General features: G+C 36.9%; 2 protein-coding genes and 1 long non-coding RNA gene across 3 annotated transcripts; 2 read left to right on the top strand and 1 right to left on the bottom strand.

The window, feature by feature from the left end:
- Nucleotides 1–333: 333 nt before the first annotated feature.
- Nucleotides 334–23,016, bottom strand: LOC129267094 (probable RING finger protein 207 homolog). The gene is made up of 3 exons (XM_064103678.1): nucleotides 22,705–23,016; nucleotides 17,711–19,331; nucleotides 334–8,848 (listed from the first exon to the last, which is right to left on the bottom strand). Exon 3 carries the CDS (start codon nucleotides 5,843–5,845, stop codon nucleotides 3,944–3,946), a length of 1,902 nt encoding a protein of 633 aa, XP_063959748.1. The 5' UTR covers nucleotides 5,846–8,848; nucleotides 17,711–19,331; nucleotides 22,705–23,016; the 3' UTR covers nucleotides 334–3,943.
- Nucleotides 10,521–14,909, top strand: LOC135155233 (uncharacterized). Its single transcript, XM_064104139.1, has one exon. The coding sequence runs from the start codon at nucleotides 10,521–10,523 to the stop codon at nucleotides 14,907–14,909; it is 4,389 nt and encodes a 1,462-aa protein (XP_063960209.1).
- Nucleotides 15,475–17,406, top strand: LOC135155079 (uncharacterized). Its single transcript, XR_010294431.1, has 2 exons — nucleotides 15,475–15,650; nucleotides 17,361–17,406. It is a non-coding gene; the product is annotated as an uncharacterized LOC135155079 (long non-coding RNA).
- Nucleotides 23,017–24,413: the final 1,397 nt, after the last annotated feature.

Below are 24,413 nucleotides of genomic sequence, written 5' to 3'. Positions count from 1 at the left end.
ACACAAAGTTTTTTTTTCGAAGTATTACCCACATTTTCGACGCAAACCTCGCGTCTTCATCAGGGATACGAAACTCACAGAGACAAGATATTGAAATAATAGATGCATTTACGATTGATTATGGTAGTCATGGAAACGCGTAGGTTAAAAAGCATAATAATACATAAAAATAGCCGTACTAAAGGCCCAGGCTGTAAATATTAAGTAAGTAAGAAAATTGATATGTCATAATTACTTGATACTGGCGCAATCACAATCATGAATAGGCATGAAAAGAATAAGATAATCGATAAAGACTTATTGTGAAACTATTTCAGGATAAAATGAGGTGACAATGACCTCCAATATCACTTTAAAAAAAAAATTAAAAAAAAATTATAATTACTGTTAAATATAACATGTCAATATGTTTGGATGAGAGTTAAATGATTGCAGGGCAAGAAAGAATAATAGTACCTAAACTTGAAACGAAGTATTGTGAAAGCGTGATAAGTTGACTATTGAGGACTGACTTATGAAATATTCCTGAAATTCTTTTCACAAATTGTATTTGTCCAGCCAAGAAAGATCTCTATTAGGCCATACTGAGCACTTTTGGCAACAATCTTGTATCTTTTTTTTTCCTTTAATTTAATCCCACTTTTGTCATTCTTTCTTCCTTTTTCTTTTTTCGTTTCTCTTATTCATAGCTCTGGAAGCCCCATTACTTTCCTGATACATGTTTTATTATCTATAAATTTGTTATGACCATGCATCCCCTTGAATCCATTTATTTTTCTTTCGTCGGTCTCCCTGTTAATAATATTAATTACTTTTTATAAATGCTATATTAAATGACAAAAAACAAATACAACAGTTGGTTAAAATTTTATGCAAAAGTGCACGTAATGGACACCACTTGTAATATATATATAAATGTATAATGTATAAAAATTGGACTTTAGCATGTGTTTGAACATATAGATGGAAGGGCACTGTTTGAATTTTCCATCTACAAGTCTGTTTGAAACGTTTGATTGGTCTTAATGAATTCAAATAACTAGTTTTATGATTGAATGAATGAATGAGAACAAATAATATACAATGCAAATAAAATTATTTTTTTATTTTTTATTTGTTTGGTGAAATGACTGCGGAAATAGAAAGGGTTTAGTGGTATGTATAACTTTTTTCAGCTGTTTTACAATATGAACACACTTAGTCCTTTACATGTGATCAAATATAAAACAATGCACTTTAAGAAAAAAACTCAGTATAATTGTATTACGATGAACATTTTCCCCTTCGATTGAGCCATCTGAAATAAAACGAAGTTACAACCTAATACAATTAATAAGCGCAATAAACGTTATAAAAAAATAAACGAAATATGTATATACATTTATAGGCCTATATACCTCCTTTCATTCGTTAGCTGTGAACATAATGACTGTACATTTCTGTTTACATTTTGATGAAGGTTATTCCCAACTTGCGATGCCATGAATGGAATGGTGGTTCTTATGATTTCCATTTGTATTGACATCGAATTCGACATGTATTTTTGTTGTCATCGCTCATTGATTTATGGTTATGTTAGTGATAATATCGAAAACAAAAAAGGAATATGTAATGGAAATTATTATTAACAAACTGATAAATTTATCGAAATCGTGAACATACCATAGCATCCAAGTAGAGTATATTTAAATATGGCCGCGTCAGACCAAAAGACGTTAAAAGATGGGAGTTGCTGCTACCCTGTTTGGCGTTCAACGATTAAAGGGATAGAGCCTCGTCGATCTGGCGCTGCACAGCGGCTGCCGGGCCCACGATCAATTGGGCAAAAGCACATTTTCGGAGCATTTCATTTCATGTCTATTTCGAACAATAAATTATGGATTTATCATTTATTATTTTATCATATAACACCAAGAGAAGTAATCTACAAATAATACACACCATCTTTCTATTCGGCTAATGTAAATCTGTATCATATGCATGCATTTCGTATATTATTTATAATAATCTCACCAGTATTACCATACGACCCAAATCATATTTAAATGATAAAGACTGAATGAAAAGAAAATGCTACTCTCTAGTTTGTAATCCACCGTTATCACGTCACGTGTATCATGTCTATCAACTCACTTCTCTCAATATTGGGTCTATGAAAAGCCAAGTGTAGGGGCAACTTTCGCCTGGATTTTTCAACATCAGAATTTTTTGCCGTATTGATCTGATATTGGTCGATTGATTATTTTTAATTGTATTGAAGTGTTATTGCGATTAATCATTGCTTTTTTAATTTTTTTTTCTTTATTTCTATTCCCTGAATATTCCCGGCCCATCCCCAAGATCTTGCATGCACTTACTTGCAATCTTGCATGCGCCTACATAATATCAATTGAGACTAGTATTTATTAATCCCCATTCTCAACAAAAAAATAATACATTTTAAAAGTCTTTCATCTTTACTAAAGGGTACTGGTACCAGACTCATTACTGGTCGCGTTGTCAACATCAGTCGTTTATCTCATAGAATATTCATTACTTCAGCAAGCAAGTAAATTTGGTTATGAAATAATTGTATGTTTTAATCTTTTTGGAATAATCAACGTAATCAGTTGTGTTTCACTTTTCAATATTGATTTGGTGTCATATACATGTATTTATGTTGGAACATATTTCTTTCTAAATAAGAATATCTAAAATTATTATAATTACAAAGAAAGAAAGAGCAACATTAAACAGTCACTTTGTTCAAATAGTTTCTACTACAAATGGAGATTTCAGTAAAGCGCTCAAACTGCTTTATTTTAGGAATGGTAAATAAAGGAACAGTAAAATCATTATAACCCCTAATATGAAATGCCGGAAAATGGGCTAAACATGATACAGTTGGGGTATAACTTGGGACAGAGCTTCTACAATTTAAGTTATATTTTTAACTTTAGCAGAGTATCAAATTTCATTACATTAATTTCGTATGTATTTTAAACCAATGAATGTATTTAACCCTAAAATGGCCGGGGGGGGGGGGGTTGATTCAACCCCCTCAACATTTTCTGCGATCATTCCGCCGCACGAATTTTTTTGACCACGCCACTCGCAGAGTTTATAGTTTTACGTCTCGCGCATCTTTTGAGACCAAATTTACGACGCCTGGGTACGCGGTTCCGAAATTACGCAATATTTTGTAAGTGCATGTCAGACCAAAAATTGTTCCAAAACGTGATTTTGTGTACAAAGTCAATGAAAATTGAGTTTACTCATCTTATTCATAAAGATATGATTATTTTTACTTTAAACAGCTGAAAGCAATTGATTTTAGCATAATTATGCTTCAAAAAGGTTGTGCAATAAATCTGGTGAAAAAAACAAAGAAAAACAAAAGGTTGAAAAACAAAGAAATACATAAGAAATTCATAAAACAATAAAATACATAAGAAATTGATTTCCAAACCGAAGTTTTTTTCAATTGCCATTGTTAAGAATGCTACAAAGAATATTTTTACCAAAAATTAGCATTCTAGGAGCTTTATTTAGTGAATTAGAGCAAAAAGTATGATTTATGCATAAATTAGCATAATTAATTCATATAAAATAAAATCTCATTATTTTGGAAAATTTTATCATACAGCCTTGTAGATTACATCGCACACTACCAGCGTGCAAATTTTTTACGGCGCTCGCACGATCGGCGGGCGAGATCTCAGGGGGGGGGTTGAATCAACCCCCCCTCCCCCCCAGGCCACAGAATAGCCAAAAAAGCCCGGCCTAGTTAGGGTTAATGGTTGTATATCATATACATTTAAGTTGAACTATACTATGGTATGCGTAATTTTTTCTTTGTTTAGGGGAGATCGATTGGAATGAATACAATTTCTTGATTCTTGACATTAATGGGAAATTCCTACCAAGATTGATATTGACACAGATAAATTGAAGAATATGTTAATTATTTAGAGATTTGGCTGCAAAACACAATATTCACACGAGATAATTCACTAGTTACTAGATTGAATATGTAGAGCCTACCCGGTGTACAGAAAGCTATCTCTCCTGATTGAAACTGTTTTAGGTAATACCATTGCCTCTCCGTTTTCTCAATCTTGTAATCAGATATAAGAGTCTTGATGTGTTTCAGTTCACCGGTGTACTCATCGATATTGAGCAGGCCGTCCTCGTGTCTTACAGAGGCGACTAGGATTGTGTTGTCTTTACTCACATCAGCAAAGAGGTTATTTTCCACTGGTTTCGTTAATTTATGCATTACACCACCCTTTTCATCAATACGTATTATTGCATTCATAAACTGCTTAACGATCAACGAATCACCATAACTTTTGATTTGCGAAGGTTCATACCCATCGCATGGTATCTCCCTGATAGCCTTCCCACCTGATGGTGAGAATACCTGGATCTTATTAGCTTTCCTGTAGCTAACATAGATCAGATCATTGCTGTCTACAGTGAGACCACCTGTCCCACCTTCACCATCACTTAGAGTATCGAATGTCACATCCTGTCTCTCTTCGTCTGATGTGTACAGTGATATATTATTATTATAACTGCGCACAACATAACGATCATCAGAGAGGAATTCTATCGTTTTTATCCTTACATCTTTAAAGACTGTCCTTACTAGCTGACCATCAGCAGAGAAGATATCGATCCCTCCTGTACTATAACCAGCAGCCATCATACCATTATTTGTAGCAGCTATGCCATTCATATGTCCTCTCTCTGAGAGTAGTACATTGCATTTCGGCTTACATTTCACAAACCTCAGTTCCCCCAATGATAATGCATCAGGATCGCAGCTTGGTGTAAACGTCAGTTCCTCTGCATGATCACCTACATCAATAGCAACCTTTACCTTTGGATCATCTCTATCTAATACATTCTTCAATTCACCAGACAATGAATCACGAATTGCTACAACATCTCCTTCTAGTGGGGCTTTCAAAGTATTACTCAGCAAATCACTCGCACTCTCAATGCTCTTAACCATCCTCTTATCATCAATTTTCATATCATTTAAACTCTTGCATAATTCTTCTCTCTGATCTTCTAGTTGCTTTTTCAAGGTAGCATTCCTCTCTTTTATTTTCTTGATAGCTTCTTCACAAATCTTGTCAAGCTTCGCATTTTCCGCATCAATGTGATCATTGACACGTTTAATTTGATTATCAATACACTTCATATGATTCTTGACTGTTGTAGCTTTTGTCTTTCCTTGACCCTGAAGTAATTCAGAACTCTCTGTGAAAGACGAATTGTACTCTCTTAAGTCTTGCACATCGTGGCCTGTTTTCTCGTGGTAGAGCATGCGACATCTCATACAAATGAGCTTCTTACATGTCGTGCATACATCAGAGCATTCGTACTCTTCTGATTGGTGTACTTCTTCTTGACAGTAAACCTTTTTCTTTAATACTACCCTACCCTCTCTGATGTCTTCAACGCTCACTACTTCATGTTTAAGATGTGGTTTCCATGTGTTATGAGCTTGCAGACATGCGTTACACATGTTCTTACCACAATCGCAACAGAAGTGTGCGGCTTCTGATTGCTCGTCACACATGTCACATAGTTGTTTGCTTTTCCTGACGTCATCAACAAGTGACTTAACAGGTACATTAGTTTTAAGATTGGCAACATTTCCATCCGCGACATTTGTTTTGATTCTACATAATGGACAAGTTACAGTACTATTCTGTAAAGAGCACGCTAGAATATCTCGGATACATTTTTGACAAAACGTATGTGTACATGATAGTTGCTTGGGATCATTTAGCAAACTCAAACAAACTGGACACTGTAAACCCCGCGAAACGGTATGCTCAAGTGTCGCCATAATTATTGTTTCTTTTTTCCTCAGCAGAAAATTAAAATTATCTAGCGAATATGTAAGACTTGCATATATATTAGTATATGATCAACAGAATGATAAACTTATTTCGAAAGAAAATGTGTTACTCAATTTGTCTTTAAACTTTAGTAATAGGCTACATGTGAAGACAGCTCTGAGTAACAGCAAAAAGACCCGGATATGCTTTCGTAGTCGACCTTCCGACTAGACCATAGCTATCTGTATTATGATGTCCCCTGTGGTAAAAAAAAGAGACAAATAAATAAGAAATAATAGAACAAATATCTACATATTGAAGTGATTATATAGAGAGGTGTCAAGATAACACGAAATCTGAAATAATAATAAAAAAAGGAAAAAAAAAATTCTCCATGATGCAGAGTACCCCATCAATGAAACAATTCACGTTAGCATCATCAGCCTTTGAAAAATCCGCCCTCACCACCCCCCCCAAAAAAAAATATATATTCATGGAGAAACGCTAAGTTATGGTTGTGCTATTTCGCTTTAATATGCTATGAGACCACTTAGCCGGCTCCAGTTCGCGCCAATACAAAGCTGTTGTGGCGCCTCGTGTGGCCAAGGTGCCAGTGGCGAGCATTGACTCAAACTACTTCCCAATTGGCGCGTAGTGGCGCCTAACCGCGCCAAAAATTGAATTTTGCGTGACGAATACCATGTTTACATGTGATCGGCTTTTGCATCGGCTCGCGGATCTGAATCGCGAGCCGATGCAGCATCGGCTTTTTCATAGCGTGTAAACGCGATTAACTTGCATCGGCTCTCTGTTCAGAATCGGCAATTTTGCACCACCAAAGTAGTAGTTTCAGAACCGCGAGCCGATGCAGAATCGGCTTTTTTACTACGTGTAAACAGAAAGCCGATTCTGCATCGGCAATTGGTGTGCATTTCATTTACTTTACCATTGTGACGTAATTGTAAGCGCACGGACCCAGCGTTGTCTTTTTTATGAGGTATAGTGTTGGTGTGCGTATCATTTCAAGTTTTTGACACGCGAGCCGATTCTGCACCGCGAGCTGTAACAGCGTGTAAACGCGGTGCAAGATAAACCAAAAGCCGATTCTGCATCGGCTATTGGTTCTGAACCAAAAACCGATCACATGTAAACACAGTAGAGAAAAAGTTTGTAGCGTAATATTCAATATTTTGGAGCGGCTGCGCGCCACCATGTGCCAGTACCCAGACAGCAAACGATCTGGGTCGCTTACGTTTTTTTTTATCTGGGTCCCATATGGGCCCATATTCCCCAAATAAATCCCATTTCGAAAACACATGGATATTGCTACACGGGGCCCAGGTGTGCAAAGCATACGGTACCCATGTTGGTTTTATCTGTGCCAAAATATCCGAGTTGGGTTACAGATCGGTAATTCTAAATAGGGTAAAGATGGTAATATGAATATGGGACCCACGTGGGTTGTAAGTGTGCCAATCTATCCTAGTTGGGTTACAGATGGGTATTTCTAAATGGGCTCAAGATGGTAATACGCATATGGGACCCATATGTTTTATCTGTGCCCATATATTCTTGTCAGGTTTTAGGTGGGTACATGAGATCAAGATGGAAGGGATTTGAACCCTTGGTTTGGGAATGATCGGGAATCATAGTACAATAGGGAATCATAATTATGCAATAGTGATTAAGTTTTATAGGTATTGAAGAACAAGTGTATGTTTTTTAATGCCCTATGCTGCCGATGTTGATGAGCAGTTTACTGTCAACTGACAAACTTATTTTGACTGCATTTTTTCGGCACAAGTTTGTGTTACAAAAAGTCATTTTGAGGCATTGCACATAATTATACTAAAATATGTTACAACAAACTGTGTTCAACCCAGTTGACTTTTCATAAGGTAAGGCCACACATGGGCATAATGACTTAAAAATTATTTTCAGAAGGTGAATTTACTTCTGTTTGCAATTTTCGACCAATTTCTATTTTACCGACTACAGCAAGATCTTTGAAAAATTGTCCATCAGCAGTTATATGATTATTTGGTTTCGAATAATACTCTTGGCATAGCACGGATTCGATTTCGACCTGGCCATTCTACATCATCATCCCACGGTTTTTCAACTGATGATTGGTTAAATGCTATAGACAAAAGTCAAATTACAGGAGCACTCTTCATTGATTTAAAACCTGCTTTTGATACTGTAAATGCGTCTATGTTGTTAAATAAATTAAAGATTATTGATTTAAGTGATTTGTCTTAATTTAGCATGGTTTGATTGGCATCTAAATAACATAAAACAATTTGTTGCGATAAAAAATGCTAAATCAAATGATCGATGTATTTCCCGTGGAGTTCCACAAGGATCTATATTAGGTCCCTTACTTTTTTTTTATTTATATTGATGATATGTTAAACGTTTTGAATCATGGAAAGTTAGTAACGTACGCTGATGATACTACCCTATATGTAAGTACTACGTCTATTTATGAGATACAAGAAAAATTTCAGAATGATTTTGATGCAATCGCTAGGTGGATCAAGTTAAAAAAAGCTATGTTTAAATGTTGATAAAAGCAAATATATGATCATTTGAATTTAAAAAGACTAAAGGTATTAAAATATGCGTATTAAGTATGAAAGTATTGAAATTGAAAAGTGTAATAGTTTTAAATGTCTTGGTGTTATTATTAATGCTAATTTGTCATGGTGCAATCATGTTGACCATGTTGAATATGTATGTAGAAAAGTATTTGCAGGACTTGCCATGCTCAGAAGAGTCAAACCATATGCTGATGAAGCTTCAATGAAATTATTATATGTATGCCTCATTCAAACACAAATGGATTACTGTTGCGAAATTTGGGGGAATAGTTATTTAGCTCAAATTGATAAGTTGACTAAATTGCAAAAGAAGGCATCAAGACTTATTTTAAACTGTATATGTAAACCCCCTCTAATGAAATGTTTAGACGTTTAATATAGATGCCTTTAAAGAAAATAGTAGAATACCTCAGGTGTATATTTATTTACAAATGCCTTCATAACTTATCAGCAGATTGTTTTAAAAATGTTTTCAAAGAAATATCTAAAGTTCATAATGCAAATTGGTTTGCTGAACAAACCTTAAAATTATGAATTTGTCTTTTTCTTTCACATTTTTATTATATGTATTTTCAAGGTTTAATTTGTCACTTTGGTGCTACCCTGAAGCTTTCGTAAGTAATGTAATTCTGCTCATGAATATGCATTTCGCAGATGCCACGTTGTTAGTTTGCAGAGAACAGGGAGAAGGGACGCTTGAAAATGAAATTATCTTGTTTTACTTGATGTTGACTGGGAAATGCCGCCCAAGAAGTAAGTTTGATGACAGAAATGTTATATTTTTTGGAGGTGCTAAAAGCTAGAGATATTTTTCAGTGAATGAGCAGAAAAAGTGCATTAAAAATCGTATGCAGATACTTGAACTGTAATGAACACGCAGTATGTGTAATGAACGCCATATATATGTGTAATGTACAATCAGTGGATGTGAAATGAACGCGATTAGCTATGCACACTTAATTAGGAGGTTAGTTGTACTTTATGAGAAGAGTGAAGTTGTGAAACTAAATAAAAGCTTTTAATAGATTATTTCAAGAAAAGTAAAGTAGTATGAGTTAAAGGAAAATTAAGCTTATGAAATGAACAAAGGTGAATTTTAGGAGCTTGATGGGCACGAATCGTGCGTGTATGGGCGTGGTCTTTAAATTGCGTGATTTGTTTGCATTTAATTATATTCAGTCAGATATATTTGAGTAAACATTTATAAAGCACTTTAAGAATTTGTGCGTTTGTAACCAAAATAATTTTGACTTGTTAAGACAATTTTTGGTCAGAAGTTTTTCATACGAACGAGGCTTAATTATGTGCAAGGTCATGTCAGGGTCACTCGTTCCGTTTTTCGCACATTCAATTTTAGTGTGCAACCGCTATAGCTAAAGAAAGCTTTCGGTCTATATTTTAGATTTTTCTGATAATGTCAAAATTGGGATAAATAATAATGAAACACCTTGGTAATTTATTTCTTACCGGACTTATTTGGATATAAGCTGAAGTTAGCAGACAAGTTTGCTGTCTGTTTACCTTTTAAGGTAATTTTGTTCAGAATATAGAAATTACTAAGTGGGAACGCAAAGTTGATTTAAAGGTATATATTTAAGCAGTTCACTTTGATTTATTGCAAATATGTATGCATGTATTTAAGTTAGTCTTTTTCAAGACGTTAAAGAAAATGGACAAATTTTAAACTGGTTTTTCTATCGAGGAAAACTCGGATATTTGTTTATATATATTCGTTCTATACACCTGATATGAATGATAATTAGATTTATATTCCTTATTGTTTAAAAGAGATGACAATTTTGGGAATATTATGAAAACATTTATTTTTGTCAAAGCATTGGACATATATTTATGATCCACTTCGTTTTCTTATGTTTATACAGATTGAATAATACACGGTAGTGAGCCTGCCTAACTATCCATTTTAAAGCGGCTTTCCTAGCCTCTGTTATTTCGTAGTCTTCGACGATCCAACAATTCAATTTCTTTCATCTGGGAAGAGGGCTGATGGTCACCACAAGTAGTCTGCTGTCTGGATCTGACGACTCTTTACATCAGGGATCAGAAGTCTTTAAGAAATATGTCAGCCGAGAAGGTTAAGAATCTGCGCCTGCAGCGGAGAGGGGCAAAAGCCAAGTTGTCCAGGTTTGGAAAGGCCCTTCACAGCTTGATCGATGGAGAGCGACCTGTTCCAGAAGTTCAGGAATCGTTTGCACAGTATGCTGGTGCTTTTGAGGATTTACAAAATAAGCATGACAGTTATTCGGAAGTGCTAGAGGATGACGAGGAATTTGAAAGAGAAGAGTTGTGGATGGAAGAGTGCCACAATTCATTTTTGAAGCTGCAGATCCTTGAAAGAGACTATTGCAAAGATAATGAGAGCCACAGAGAAGCACAGCAGCTCCAAGAGCATCATCTTAGAGCATCGACAAGCCATCAGAGTATGGAAACAACTTTATCAGCAGATGAACAGCAAGATCAGTCACCAAGACAGACAAATCAGCCTCCTGAAGCAGGAAGGAGAATGACAGGATCTGTTTATAGGATGGAAAGGCCTAAACTTCCCACCTTTGATGGCAACATCCGTGATTACTGCATTTTCAAGGCAGATTTTTTACATGCTGTTGGCAGACAGTATGAGGATAGAGATGCCCTAATGATTCTGAGGTCATGTTTACAGAGCAAACCCTTGCAGTTGATTAAAGGAATTGGGCATAACTACCAAGCAGCATGGGAACAGTTGGACATGATATATGGAGATGAGCGCTTTGTTGCCGACGCTATAATCAATGACATCTCAAAAGTCAAACCACTCAAAAGCGGAGAAGATGAAAGATTTTGTGAGTTTGTGCATCTCGTTCGGAGGAGTTACAATACCCTCATGGAAATCAACCAGCCAGGAAATTTGAACAATAGGCATATGCTTGCCATAATGGAAAAGAAGCTAAGCCCGGAAGACCGACTGGTGTGGTTTAGGCATCAAGAGGCAAGTGGCAAGGCAAGCTTTGAAATGTTTCTGACATGGCTTACAGTTGAACTGAAGTCAAGGATGAGAGCTTCGGCCCCAGTCCGAAGTGATTCGAAGTCAAGTGGTGTACATCTAGTCGGGAAGACAGTAGCCAGCCAGGAAAACAAAGTCCAGAGGTTATTTCACAAATGCTGTCTCTGTGAAACATCATCACATTGGCTTGATCAGTGTCGTAAGTTTTTAGCCATGTCACAATCCGAGAGACTGAAGCTACTCAAGGATCATCATGCCTGTTTTAGCTGTCTAAAGAAGGCTGGTAAGGATCACAGAATGTCAAACTGTAAACGGAAACGTCGATGTAGTGAAACTACTGCCGGAGAACCATGCAAGTACTTCCACCACCCCCTCCTTCATGCTTCAACAGAGGTCCGAGGTGGAAATGTAGATGTCGCCTTTGCGGGCAAATCTGAGGCACTGTTACCCGTAGTTACAGCGGAGATCCTGGGGCAACAAGGAGCAGTCTGTAAGGGAAATGTGCTCTTAGACTCTGGAGCTCAAGTAAGCCTCATCAAGATGTCTGTTGCTAAGGAGATGAATCTGAAGGGAAGCAACATAAATATCACAATCACTAAGGTTGGTGGAGAGCAAGAGCAGATGAAAACCAAACAGTATCAGATAAAAGTGAGGTCCCTCTCTACCAATGCCATTCATTCTTTAGCAGCAGTGGCATTACCCTGTATCAGTGAAAATATTGCACAAGTGAAGATGAATGAAATTTCCAAGCAGTTTAATCTGAAGTCTGAGGATCTACGCAGAGGAAGTGGGTCAGTTCATCTTCTCATAGGTATTGACTACCCAAAGATGCATCTTGGTGAAACGAGAGAGAAGGGACAGTTAGCAGCCCGAAAATCCCCACTGGGCTGGGTCATCTTTGGTGCTCCCAAAAGAAGGAATGATAGGATGAATGTGCTGCATGTGAAGTTGACATCCCCAATTGACTTGACCGATTTCTGGAGCTCAGAATCTATGGGGGTGCAGTCTAGTTCCTGCCATTGTGAGCCAAGCCCTTTGAGCAAACAGGAGAAGGTTGAGGAGCAGATTATCAGAGAGTCTAGTAGAAAGGTTGGAAACAAGTGGGAGATTGCTTATCCATGGAGAAAGGATCCCAACCTACTTCCTAACAATCGAGCACAAGCAGAGAAGGTACTGTGTTCGACTGAGAAAAGACTAGCTCGAAACCCAGACCATGCAGATGCATATAGAAAACAAATGAGGGAACTGATAGAGAATGGATTTGCACGAAAGTTAACAGAGAATGAAGTAGATCAGTACGAGGGTCCTGTTCACTACATTTCCCACCACGCTGTTCTCCGGCCTGAGAAGAGAAGTACCCCTGTACGCATCGTCTTCAATTCGTCTTCATCATATCAGGGCCATTGCTTAAATGACTATTGGCTAAAGGGTCCAGATCTTCTCAATGATCTGCTTGGAGTGTTGCTGAGATTCCGGATGAATGAAGTAGGATTTTGTGGTGACATTTCTAAGATGTATCACAGGGTCTCAATTCCTGAGAGAGATATGAATGTACATCGGTACCTGTGGCGAGATATGGAGACTGATAAAAAGCCAGATGTTTACATTATGAAAGTTGTTACATTTGGCGACAAGCCAGCACCAGCTATGGCCCAGTTGGCACTCAGGATGACAGCAGAAGCAGCAGAGGCTAGATATCCGAAAGCAGCACAGGTACTGAAGGAGAGTGTCTACATGGACGACATATGTGACTCGGTGAGAGATGTAGGCGAAGCAGAGCAGCTGACAAGTGAAATTGATCAAGTACTTTTGGAAGGTGGCTTTAAAGTTAAAGGCTGGACCAGCAACGAAGCTTTGAGAGGAGAAAGTAAGAAGGAAGGTAAAACAAAAATCATCGAAGCCGCCTTGGAAGACAAAGTGCTGGGAATAGCATGGGACAACCAGCAAGATATGTTCTTCTACAAACTGAAGGACACAGTCAGCAGTTTTCCTAATGATGGAAAAGAAGAATCGAGTGTACTTACCAAAAGGAAGATTCTGAGTAGAATTGCACGAATATTTGATCCGATAGGATTTGCTGCCCCCTTTCTAGTTCGTGCAAAGATTGGAATGCAGCAGTTGTGGCAAAGAGGATATGATTGGGATGAACTTCTGCCTCCCGATCTACAGGAGTGGTGGGTGACATTCATGAAAGAGATGCAGGACTTGAATGATATCAAATATGAGAGATGCCTGACTCCACCAATGGCTGTTGGTCACCCTTCACTGTGCATATTTGCTGATGCATCTGAGGTAGCATTTGGAGTCTGTGTGTATTTGCAGTGGAAGCTGGAAAATGGTAAATATGCTGTTAGATTTGTAGTTGCCAAATCTCGAGTTGCTCCCCTGAAAAAGATGACTGTGCCTAGACTTGAACTTCAGGCGGCAGTAATGGCTTCAAGAGTCTACACAACAGTGATAAAAGAACTGAGTCTGAAGCCTGAAAAGATCATCTTCATGACTGATAGCATGATTGCCCTCTCCTGGATTCGAAGTGAGGGTAGGAGATTTAAGCCATTCGTCGCAGCAAGGATTGGAGAAATCCAAAGTTATACCAACCCTGCACAATGGAAGTATGTTCCCGGAGAGCTGAACCCAGCAGATGACGTCTCCAGGGGCCTGCCAGTAAGGAAGCTCTCAGAAAGATGGAAACAAGGACCTGCGTTCTTGTACAGATCTTACGAGGAATGGCCGTCAGAAAAGGCTATTCCAGAAGCAGAGACTGAGATTGAAGCAGAACGACGAAGGGTTAATCATATCTCAGTCAAGAACAATGATGTGATCGATGTCAAGAGATTCTCCAGCTGGAAAAAACTGATCCGAGTAACGGCTTATGTTTTAAAGTTCATCGACAAGCTCAAAGCTGTACTTCGGGCAAAGTCTAATGTCAATCTTGGAGATGGAAACTTATCGACAACTCAGTTGCAGAAAGCTGAACACTTTCTAATTAAGGAAGCCCAGAGTTCCTTGTATCAACGTGTACAGAGTGGAGAATTCAAGACTCTCAGCCCTTTTATAGACAACGAGGGAATTATCAGAGTTGGAGGGCGACTAGACAAGGCTCTGATTTCTTATGAGCACAAACACCCTGCTCTGCTGCCACATGGAGCTTGGGTATCAGTGCTGATAACGAGACATATGCATCAGCTAGGACACGGAGGCGTGGCAGCTACTGCAGCGAAGGTTCGACGTCAATACTGGATCCTGAAAATTCATAAACTGGCTAAGACTGTAAAGTATAGGTGTGTGATTTGCCGACGCATGGAGCATCAGGTTGAGTCACAAGTCATGTCTGATCTACCAGATGAGAGAGTTGCCCCATATACACCACCGTTTCACTTCTCATCTGTCGACTATTTGGACCGATATCAGTCAAAGTTGGAAGGAACAAGACCGCCAAGCACTATGGGGTCCTCTTCACCTGCCTGAATACAAGAGCGGTACATCTTGAAGTGGCCGTTGATTGCTCATCCATGGAGTTCATGCAGGTACTACGAAGATTCTTTGCTGTGCGGGGTCAGCCTGCATTACTGCTAAGTGACAACGGTACACAATTCGTAGGGGCAGAAAGAGAGTTACGGGAGATGGTGAGAGGTTGGAGCTATGAGGAGTTAAAGGACTTCTGCGCCGAGAGAGGAACGACATGGAAGTTCACCACTCCATCTGCACCGCATCACAATGGATGTGCTGAAGCGTTAGTTAAAAGTTGCAAGATCGCCTTGAAGAAAGCAGTCGGGGATCAACTGGTCACACCCTTTGAGTTGCATACATGTCTCCAAGAGGTCGCAAATCTCGTCAACCAGCGCCCTATCGGAAGAACTCCGAATGATCCCGATGATGGAGCATATCTGTGTCCAAACGATCTTTTGCTTGGAAGATCTTCGAGCGCAGTCCCTCAAGGACCCTTCAGAGAGACGAAGAACCCGAGACATCGCTTTGAGTTTGTCCAGCGAATCGTCGACGCGTACTGGAAGAGTTGGATGCGGGACGTCTTTCCACTACTGGTGCCACGACGAAAATGGAACAGTGACAGAAGGAACGTCCGAATCGATGACGTGGTTATACTCTCTGACCCTAATGCAGTTCGAGGAAAGTGGACATTGGGTAAAGTTATCCAAGTGTATCCTGGGACTGATGGGAAAGTTCGAACAGTTAAAGTACAATCTAAAGGTACTGATTATAAGCGGCCGATTTCGAAGATTGTTGTAATATATCCGGCAGAAGGGTATGAGGAGTAGACAATATGGAGTTCATAAATTGTGTTTTGGTTTTTCAATGCCATTGAGGAAAGAAAGTTGCTTGTGATACTCCTGAATTTTTGTCGGTGCAAAATTTGAATTTTTTGAAAGAAAGTTGCTTTTGATACTCCTGAATTTTATGTCGGTGCAAAACTTGAATATTTTTCATCTGGTCTGTAAACAAAAATAAAATAAAATAATAATTACAGAATTCATTCAGTCAGGAGAATTTTAGCTCTTTTCCGCTACTGTTGGCGGGGGGAGGATGGTTTGCTGAACAAACCTTAAAATTATGAATTTGTCTTTTTCTTTCACATTTTTATTATATGTATTTTCAAGGTTTAATTTGTCACTTTGGTGCTACCCTGAAGCTTTCGTAAGTAATGTAATTCTGCTCATGAATATGCATTTCGCAGATGCCACGTTGTTAGTTTGCAGAGAACAGGGAGAAGGGACGCTTGAAAATGAAATTATCTTGTTTTACTTGATGTTGACTGGGAAATGCCGCCCAAGAAGTAAGTTTGATGACAGAAATGTTATATTTTTTGGAGGTGCTAAAAGCTAGAGATATTTTTCAGTGAATGAGCAGAAAAAGTGCATTAAAAATCGTATGCAGATACTTGAACTGTAATGAACACGCAGTATGTGTAATGAACGCCATAGATATGTGTAATGTACAATCAGTGGATGTGAAATGAACGCGATTAGCTATGCACACTTAATTAGGAGGTTAGTTGTACTTTATGAGAAGAGTGAAGTTGTGAAACTAAATAAAAGCTTTTAATAGATTATTTCAAGAAAAGTAAAGTAGTATGAGTTAAAGGAAAATTAAGCTTATGAAATGAACAAAGGTGAATTTTAGGAGCTTGATGGCACGAATCGTGCGTGTATGGGCGTGGTCTTTAAATTGCGTGATTTGTTTGCATTTAATTATATTCAGTCAGATATATTTGAGTAAACATTTATAAAGCACTTTAAGAATTTGTGCGTTTGTAACCAAAATAATTTTGACTTGTTAAGACAATTTTTGGTCAGAAGTTTTTCATACGAACGAGGCTTAATTATGTGCAAGGTCATGTCAGGGTCACTCGTTCCGTTTTTCGCACATTCAATTTTAGTGTGCAACCGCTAGCTAAAGAAAGCTTTCGGTCTATATTTTAGATTTTTCTGATAATGTCAAAATTGGGATAAATAATAATTAAACACCTTGGTAATTTATTTCTTACCGGACTTATTTGGATATAAGCTGAAGTTAGCAGACAAGTTTGCTGTCTGTTTACCTTTTAAGGTAATTTTGTTCAGAATATAGAAATTACTAAGTGGGAACGCAAAGTTGATTTAAAGGTATATATTTAAGCAGTTCACTTTGATTTATTGCAAATATGTATGCATGTATTTAAGTTAGTCTTTTTCAAGACGTTAAAGAAAATGGACAAATTTTAAACTGGTTTTTCTATCGAGGAAAACTCGGATATTTGTTTATATATATTCGTTCTATACACCTGATATGAATGATAATTAGATTTATATTCCTTATTGTTTAAAAGAGATGACAATTTTGGGAATATTATGAAAACATTTATTTTTGTCAAAGCATTGGACATATATTTATGATCCACTTCGTTTTCTTATGTTTATACAGATTGAATAATACACGGTAGTGAGCCTGCCTAACTATCCAATTTAAAGCGGCTTTCCTAGCCTCTGTTATTTCGTAGTCTTCGACGATCCATTTGCAGGACTTGCCATGCTCAGAAGAGTCAAACCATATGCTGATGACGCTTCAATGAAATTATTATATGTATGCCTCATTCAAACACAAATGGATTACTGTTGCGAAATTTGGGGGAATAGTTATTTAGCTCAAATTGATAAGTTGACTAAATTGCAAAATAAGGCATCAAGACTTATTTTAAACTGTATATGTAAACCCCCTCTAATGAAATGTTTAGACGTTTAATATAGATGCCTTTAAAGAAAATAGTAGAATACCTCAGGTGTATATTTATTTACAAATGCCTTCATAACTTATCAGCAGATTGTTTTAAAAATGTTTTCAAAGAAATATCTAAAGTTCATAATGCAAATACTCGACAAAGTGCTCATCATGGCCGTACCGATTATTGTGAAACTGCTTTATGTTATGATGCAAGCGTTCTATGGAATAGACTCCCCCAAAGTGTTAAAAATGTTAAAACCCCAAATAATGTCAAACTTTCTGTTAAAAGACATTTCCTCAATCTTGCCTAGGCCGATCAACTGGGATGCAATACCAATTCCCCTTTCAGGACTGATGTTTTTAACTATCATCTCTTTTTATGTATTACTTTATATAATGCTGTTGTAACTTTATACGTCTGTATTTTAACAATATCATATGAACTGATGACTGGATATACATTATCACCATTGATTGATTTTAATTGTATATAGTTGTATCGTTTGTTATCCAGGGCGTCATGGAATATCAACTTTTGTTGAATGAGCAAGATAAATAAATAAATAAAATGAATGACTGCCCATGGAAAGCCCCCCCCCCCCCTCTTTGGTAAAAGGTACATCCGCCTCTGCATCATGTATAATTAATGTGTTTATGTAATGAATTCCACAAGAAAATGTTCAGAAATATATGTAGTTTATTAATCATATTATTCATAATCATGACATTTAATTTTAGAAGAATGTTTTAGGGTTAAATAATTATGGATTTTATTTTAATTATGGAAAATTGTTACGTTAACCATAATTTTATCAAGTATAGAAAACCTGCTCAAAATATAGAAGTCATTGTCAGGACCCGGTGGATAGGTGTAGAATGGGATTAGGATTGTTCAATAAAAGGTAATGACATTTTAAATTTTTGCTTATTTGTCCCATAAAATTATATGCACAACCCAGGGATATGGAAATGAGAGAGTTAATGATTTTACTAACTCATTATTTATTTTATCTTTTATTGGTTGAAGTAAACCATATTTCAATTTTTACAGATTCGACAACGTATTGACCAACCTGACTGAACCACAAAGTTCCATAGTGGTTCGAGTTATTCAGGAGAAATAAATCTTTAGAGTTGGTTGATCAGTTGTCTGGCGAAGCGGTTGAAACTCTAAGAGAGTTCACGACGCGACGTTTCGTTGGCTGCTGCTCAACTTTGTCAAGTGATGGAGACTTCGGTGCGAGGGCGAAGGTTATAGCGAGTATGCGGACGTCCGAGGGATCCGACAGATTTATTTTCCTCTTTGTTTCACAATGAGGAAAATAAGACATTTCCTTTTTCATATAATGAATCACGAAAGAAATTGTGAGTGGGTGACGTAATCAGTCCCATAATTTTCATACCGACCTGGATGTTCATTTAACTGTTTTGTGAAATTAAGCCCAAAATTAAAAATGCACATAGCTTTCTTATTCACCCCCAATTTTGATGACATTTTCCGTGCTGAGTTCGCTGGATTTTTATGTTGGGGTAAACTTTATTTTCTATATAGATTTTAAAGTACTCACTCAATCTTCCTGGTGATCTGCCTCTAGCATATCAAGAAGTTTGGTAACATCTGCATTCGGTTTTGGGTGGTAGACCTTAGGCAGTCGTCGTCTTCTCTCGAATTCTCTCATATGAGATCGAAACAAGGAACCAAATACTCGTGAACTCATTGATACATCTAATACAAAAATATAATGAAAAAATAAGGGGGCTGTTTGCTCTTTCAAAGGTCAAAATGTACTCACAAATAATTTTTAACAAGTAATTATAAGTTGATATTTTTTTCACGAATAAGCTGTTGCTAAAAAGCGTATTCATAGAGCGTAAATTTTGCTTGTTCTTTTAAACATTTGCTTTTTTTAAAGCTTCGTCATAGCAGCTTGAGCGTTTGCTTGACCAGGACGTTTGTGTCTTATAATCCTGTTTATGTACCTAAAGCCTCAGTCACACAGTGCTCGGCGTCCACCGTTGCGTCCCAAAAAAGTACATTTTTCTGCGGATCTCCGCGGATCCCTTCCCATCGCCAATTTGTTTTATTACATGTATATACCTACGGGAAAAGATGCGGACGATAGGTATATAAACGTTTAGATGCGGATTCTTGTGTCCACTTTTTTACCCAAAATATATGCATATTTTTTTTTTCTTGGAAAATGGTGTATTGGAAAGGTAAGGTATGGTTTGTCAAAGTGTATTTTTAATGCCAAAACGTGCGTAAGAGTACTCACTGAAGTACATTTCTTATATCTTGCCAATAAATTATTGATAAATCTTGAAAACAAAAAGTAATTATATCATTTAAGAAAATAACAATAATGGGGATATAGGTTTCCTATCAATAACAAAAACAATAAACAAGGAAACGTCTTTCAATTTTTTTTTGTGTTAGGATTTGCATGTACTGCTGCTTTAATGAGTACGAGTAGACTTGAAATTCATCTCGTCACCATAATTAGCACTATAAGACAATGATCTTGCCTTGTCTAATATATCTTATTTATAGCAAAAATATTTTTTTACACCGGGGGGGGGGGGCACTCAAATTACTTTTTGATGGGGTGTGCCTCACGAAACTCTGAAATTGGGGTCTAAGGAACTGACCACATGGGTAAAATAAGGGGTCTTGGGAACTAAATATATACTGGGGTCTGGGGTAAACATGGGGTCTACCGTACGGAACGGGATCACGGTACTTAATCATGTTAATGGGCTTGTATAGTAACTGCACTTTGAGTGCTGATTTAGTCAATCAAATTTGAACTTGAAAATCAGCGCTCGAAGAGCAGTCACGTATACAAGCCCATTAAAGGTCAAGTCCACCCCAGATAAATGTTGCTTTTAATAAATAGAGAAAAATCGAACTAGCATAGCGCTGAAGATTTCATCAAAATCGGATGTAAAATAAGAATGTTACAGTTTAAAGTTTCACATATTTTACAAAACAATTATATACACAACTCAGTGACATGCAAATGAGACAGTCGATGATGTCCTTCACTCACTATTTCTTTTGTTTTTTATTGTTTAAATTATCTAATATTTCATTTTTTACAGATTTGACAATAAGGACCAACTTGACTGAACCATATAGTATTAAACAATGCTAATTCAAACTGTTCATGGAGGAATTTATCATTTTTTTCACTTGGCAACAAGGAAAAAAATTGGAAAAGTGGATGACGCCACCAGTCTCTTTATTTGCCTACTGACCAGGATGTGCATATAACTGTTTTGGGAAATTAAGCAAAACTTTAAAATGTAATTAATTTTCTTATTTTACATCCGACTTTGATGAAATTTTCAGTGTTATGCCTGTTGGATTTTGCTCTTTTTATTCAGATCAACTTTTTGTTGGGGTGGACTTTTCCTTTTAAGTGCTAGATTAGCATTTCCTTTTTAGAGTGTACATACGGTACGGTGTACGGCAGCGCTGTGCATGCCTTGTATACAATGTATGTGGGCGCTATAGCGGTGCATGGAGGTTACACGGGCCTAATTACAATTAACTGGCAAAAAAAAATAATCACTAATTAAACATATATTTCACATACTGATCCATTGTCTCGGAAGCTTACATTTTTTAATTATTTATGATTTACATTGCTATTTTCTTACTTGTTTCTTGATTTCTTAATCCAAATGAACCCTATATGAATACTTTTAACATTTAACCTCTTAATAGTATTACAAATATGTATTCAATAAGAAATATCAACGAATTTTATCTCCGAAATATATGTATATATTTTTTTTTATAGAAATGTTATTAGATGTTATTACGAAGGACGAGTCATCTGGAACTATTTGGACAACAGAAATTGAAACGTGTCCCTCTCTATCATGAAGATAGTTAGGGACTAATAAGTCGGCCTGCCAGTTTATTATTATATGATTTCAAAATGTTCATAATCAACAATGTGAAGGTATTTTCACACTCTGGACACCTCGACAGCCTCACTGTTCACATCCAGCTCACATAGTCGACTATGTGATTAACACTGCTAAATGCTCAAATGTAATAGTGTGAATGGGTATCTTCACATTCAGTTCGGTACTGTTACCACAATATGGGACACTGTGCTCTACCATTAGGGATATATCAATCACTTGGATTTTAAGCAAGGATTGCAGACGTATCATAATTAAATAGCACATCGCCGTTCTATCAATATTTTTTATTCATCTTGGGGCTTTCATCAAAGCCTCAGATGATTAAAAATGATTGCCTATTTCTACAAATCGACTAACATAATGGTTGATCCTCACTGCGCCCATTTTATTTATTATTATTATTATTATATTTTTTTTTTTTTTTGGGGGGGAATCCCCGTCGATGTCATCGATCATTGCAATATCACGTGTTCATGAACCCCTGTGTACTACGTAGGTCGCATTGTGCAAAGTGCACTGTTGCTTCGCAAACAAATTATACGCCGTGCCAGATGAAATTGTGATCATTCCTTTTTCCTATTATCTTATTATCCAAATTCAGCGGACCGATTCCTAAGCTTTTGATTGCAAATTGAAGAATATGGTTAAGGTTTAAAATGCTTTTAGGGGGCGAGATATGGCGTATCGGGCAAAATCTTAAAAAAAAGTTACAAGCGAGCAATAATTTCGACATTTTTATTATAAAGGTCCAATTTTGTGATAGACTTTGACGTTATATTTAGAAAATAATATCATATTTCAACTTTTCTGTCTCATTTTCTCGTTTTCCATGGTCGTCGGATTTTTTTTATTATTAAGCGGATGGGGGGGGGGGGGGAGTGCCCCCTAGGTCCCCATCTGTTCGCGACTGACGGTCACCATGGATATTTTTTACAATTATCTTAGCTTTATCTTTTCTGACTGTCCCAACAATCTCAACCTCTTTTTGGGGGGGTAATATTTCCATTTATTTCTATTTTGGAATTACTCTCTTTCTCAGAAATTATAAATCATATGCATCCCCTTGCATGAAAAATTTCATTTCTGATGTGATAGATTGCGAACTTACCAATTTTGCAATTTTGCTATTTTCTGCGCGAGTTGGAAGCCGAGCACCGTCCAGTAGTCAGTTCAAAAGAGAGAAACGTGTAGGTAGTCGATGTAAGAAACGGCGCCAAATCAATTCCAGGACCCCTTCCTCGTTCATGATCTCAACGCCGCAGAGGAAAAGGCATGTTTGGCCTGAGTATTGCCGAGTGTCGTCAATATCTTCATAAGATTCTCGATCTAATCTTCCGTAGTCGGTGTCTTACATTGGAAGTTGCCTACGTCAAAACAGTCGGGACTCAGCCACCCCTTTGAAATGTTGCCTTCACGCTCTAATATCAATTTTGACTTACTTCCTCATGCATTTTTTCCCCGGTTTTTTTTTATTCGCAGTGGAGGTTGTTTAGCGTTTTCATTCGTTGTGCGCTTAACCATGGACGAAGATAATGGTGTGCCGTGGGTGTCCCATAATTCCCTTTTGTTAAGGCACATTATGTTGGTAAATTATGAAATGTGCAGTTGCCAAAATATCCCGTAACCAAAACACGACACATCTTGATAAATTTACTAAAATGCGTCTAACTTGACGCCACATTTTGGTAACTTCTAAGATCATTCTCTCAATCTAATCCATTGCAGTCAACTGCCTGCACAAAATATACTGTAACTACACTGCAAAAATATATGGTGTTGATTCAACACCAGACCGGAATCTATATATGTCCACACCAAATAAGTATTGTATCAAACAACACCAGTTTCGTTTTGGTCTAACACCGGGTAGGTGTTTAAACAACATCAATTATAATTAAAACAGCATCGGTTTGCTGGTGTTGTTTCAATACTTCTCAGGTGTGGACATTTATAGATTCCGGGCTGGTGTTAAATTAACACATTTTAACCAAACGGTACAAAGCCCAAACTTGAACAATACTAGTTTAAGGTCAATTCCACCTCAGAAATTTTTTTATTTTATTAAATAAAGAAAAATCAAACTAGCATAATGCTGAAAATTTCATCAAAATCGGATGTAAAATAAGGAAGTTATGACATTTATAAATTTCGCATATATTTCAAAAAACAGTTATATGCACAACTCAATGACATGCAAATGAGAGAGTCGATGATGTCCCTCACTCACTATTTCTTTAGTTTTTTATTGTTTGAAATATATAATATTTCAATTTTTACAGATTTTATAACAAGGACCAACTTGATTGAACCATAAAATGTTAAGACGATGGTAATTCCACATAATCAGGATCAGGGAGGAATGTTTCAAGGACAATGAGGAGAAAATGGGAATAAATCATATTTTATATAATTAAATCCAAAAGAAATAGTGAGTGAGTGATGTCATCAGTCCCCTTATTTGTATACCGACCATGATGTGCATAGAACTGTGTCGTGAAATTAAGCGAAACTTTGAAATGTCATAACTTTCTTATTTTACATCCGATTTCAAAGAAAATTTCAGTGTTATGCTTGTTGGATTTTTCTCTTTTTATTCAAATCAACTTTTTGCTGGGGTGGACTTGTTCTTTAAATAATATTGTTCGAGTATGTACAATATGAATTTTCTAGTGCCACCAACACTACACCATTCTCACCACCATTTCTTTGTTTATCACATGATGACTGCCATTGCAATCACAACCATTACTATAGTGAACATCACCATAATGTTCTCTATATTCTCCGTTAACATCATTACCATCATCAACATCACCA

Source organism: Lytechinus pictus, chromosome 8 (genome assembly GCF_037042905.1).
Source record: "Lytechinus pictus isolate F3 Inbred chromosome 8, Lp3.0, whole genome shotgun sequence".
Taxonomy (NCBI): Eukaryota; Metazoa; Echinodermata; class Echinoidea; order Temnopleuroida; family Toxopneustidae; genus Lytechinus; species Lytechinus pictus.
Note: the sequence above shows the minus strand (reverse complement) of the source record. Positions and strands in the feature narration are given on the sequence as shown.

Bases quoted from the DNA above. Each gene is read 5' to 3' on its own strand.
- LOC129267094 (XM_064103678.1), bottom strand. From the start codon at position 5,845: ATGGCGACACTTGAGCATACCGTTTCGCGGGGTTTACAGTGTCCAGTT.
- LOC135155233 (XM_064104139.1), top strand. From the start codon at position 10,521: ATGTCAGCCGAGAAGGTTAAGAATCTGCGCCTGCAGCGGAGAGGGGCA.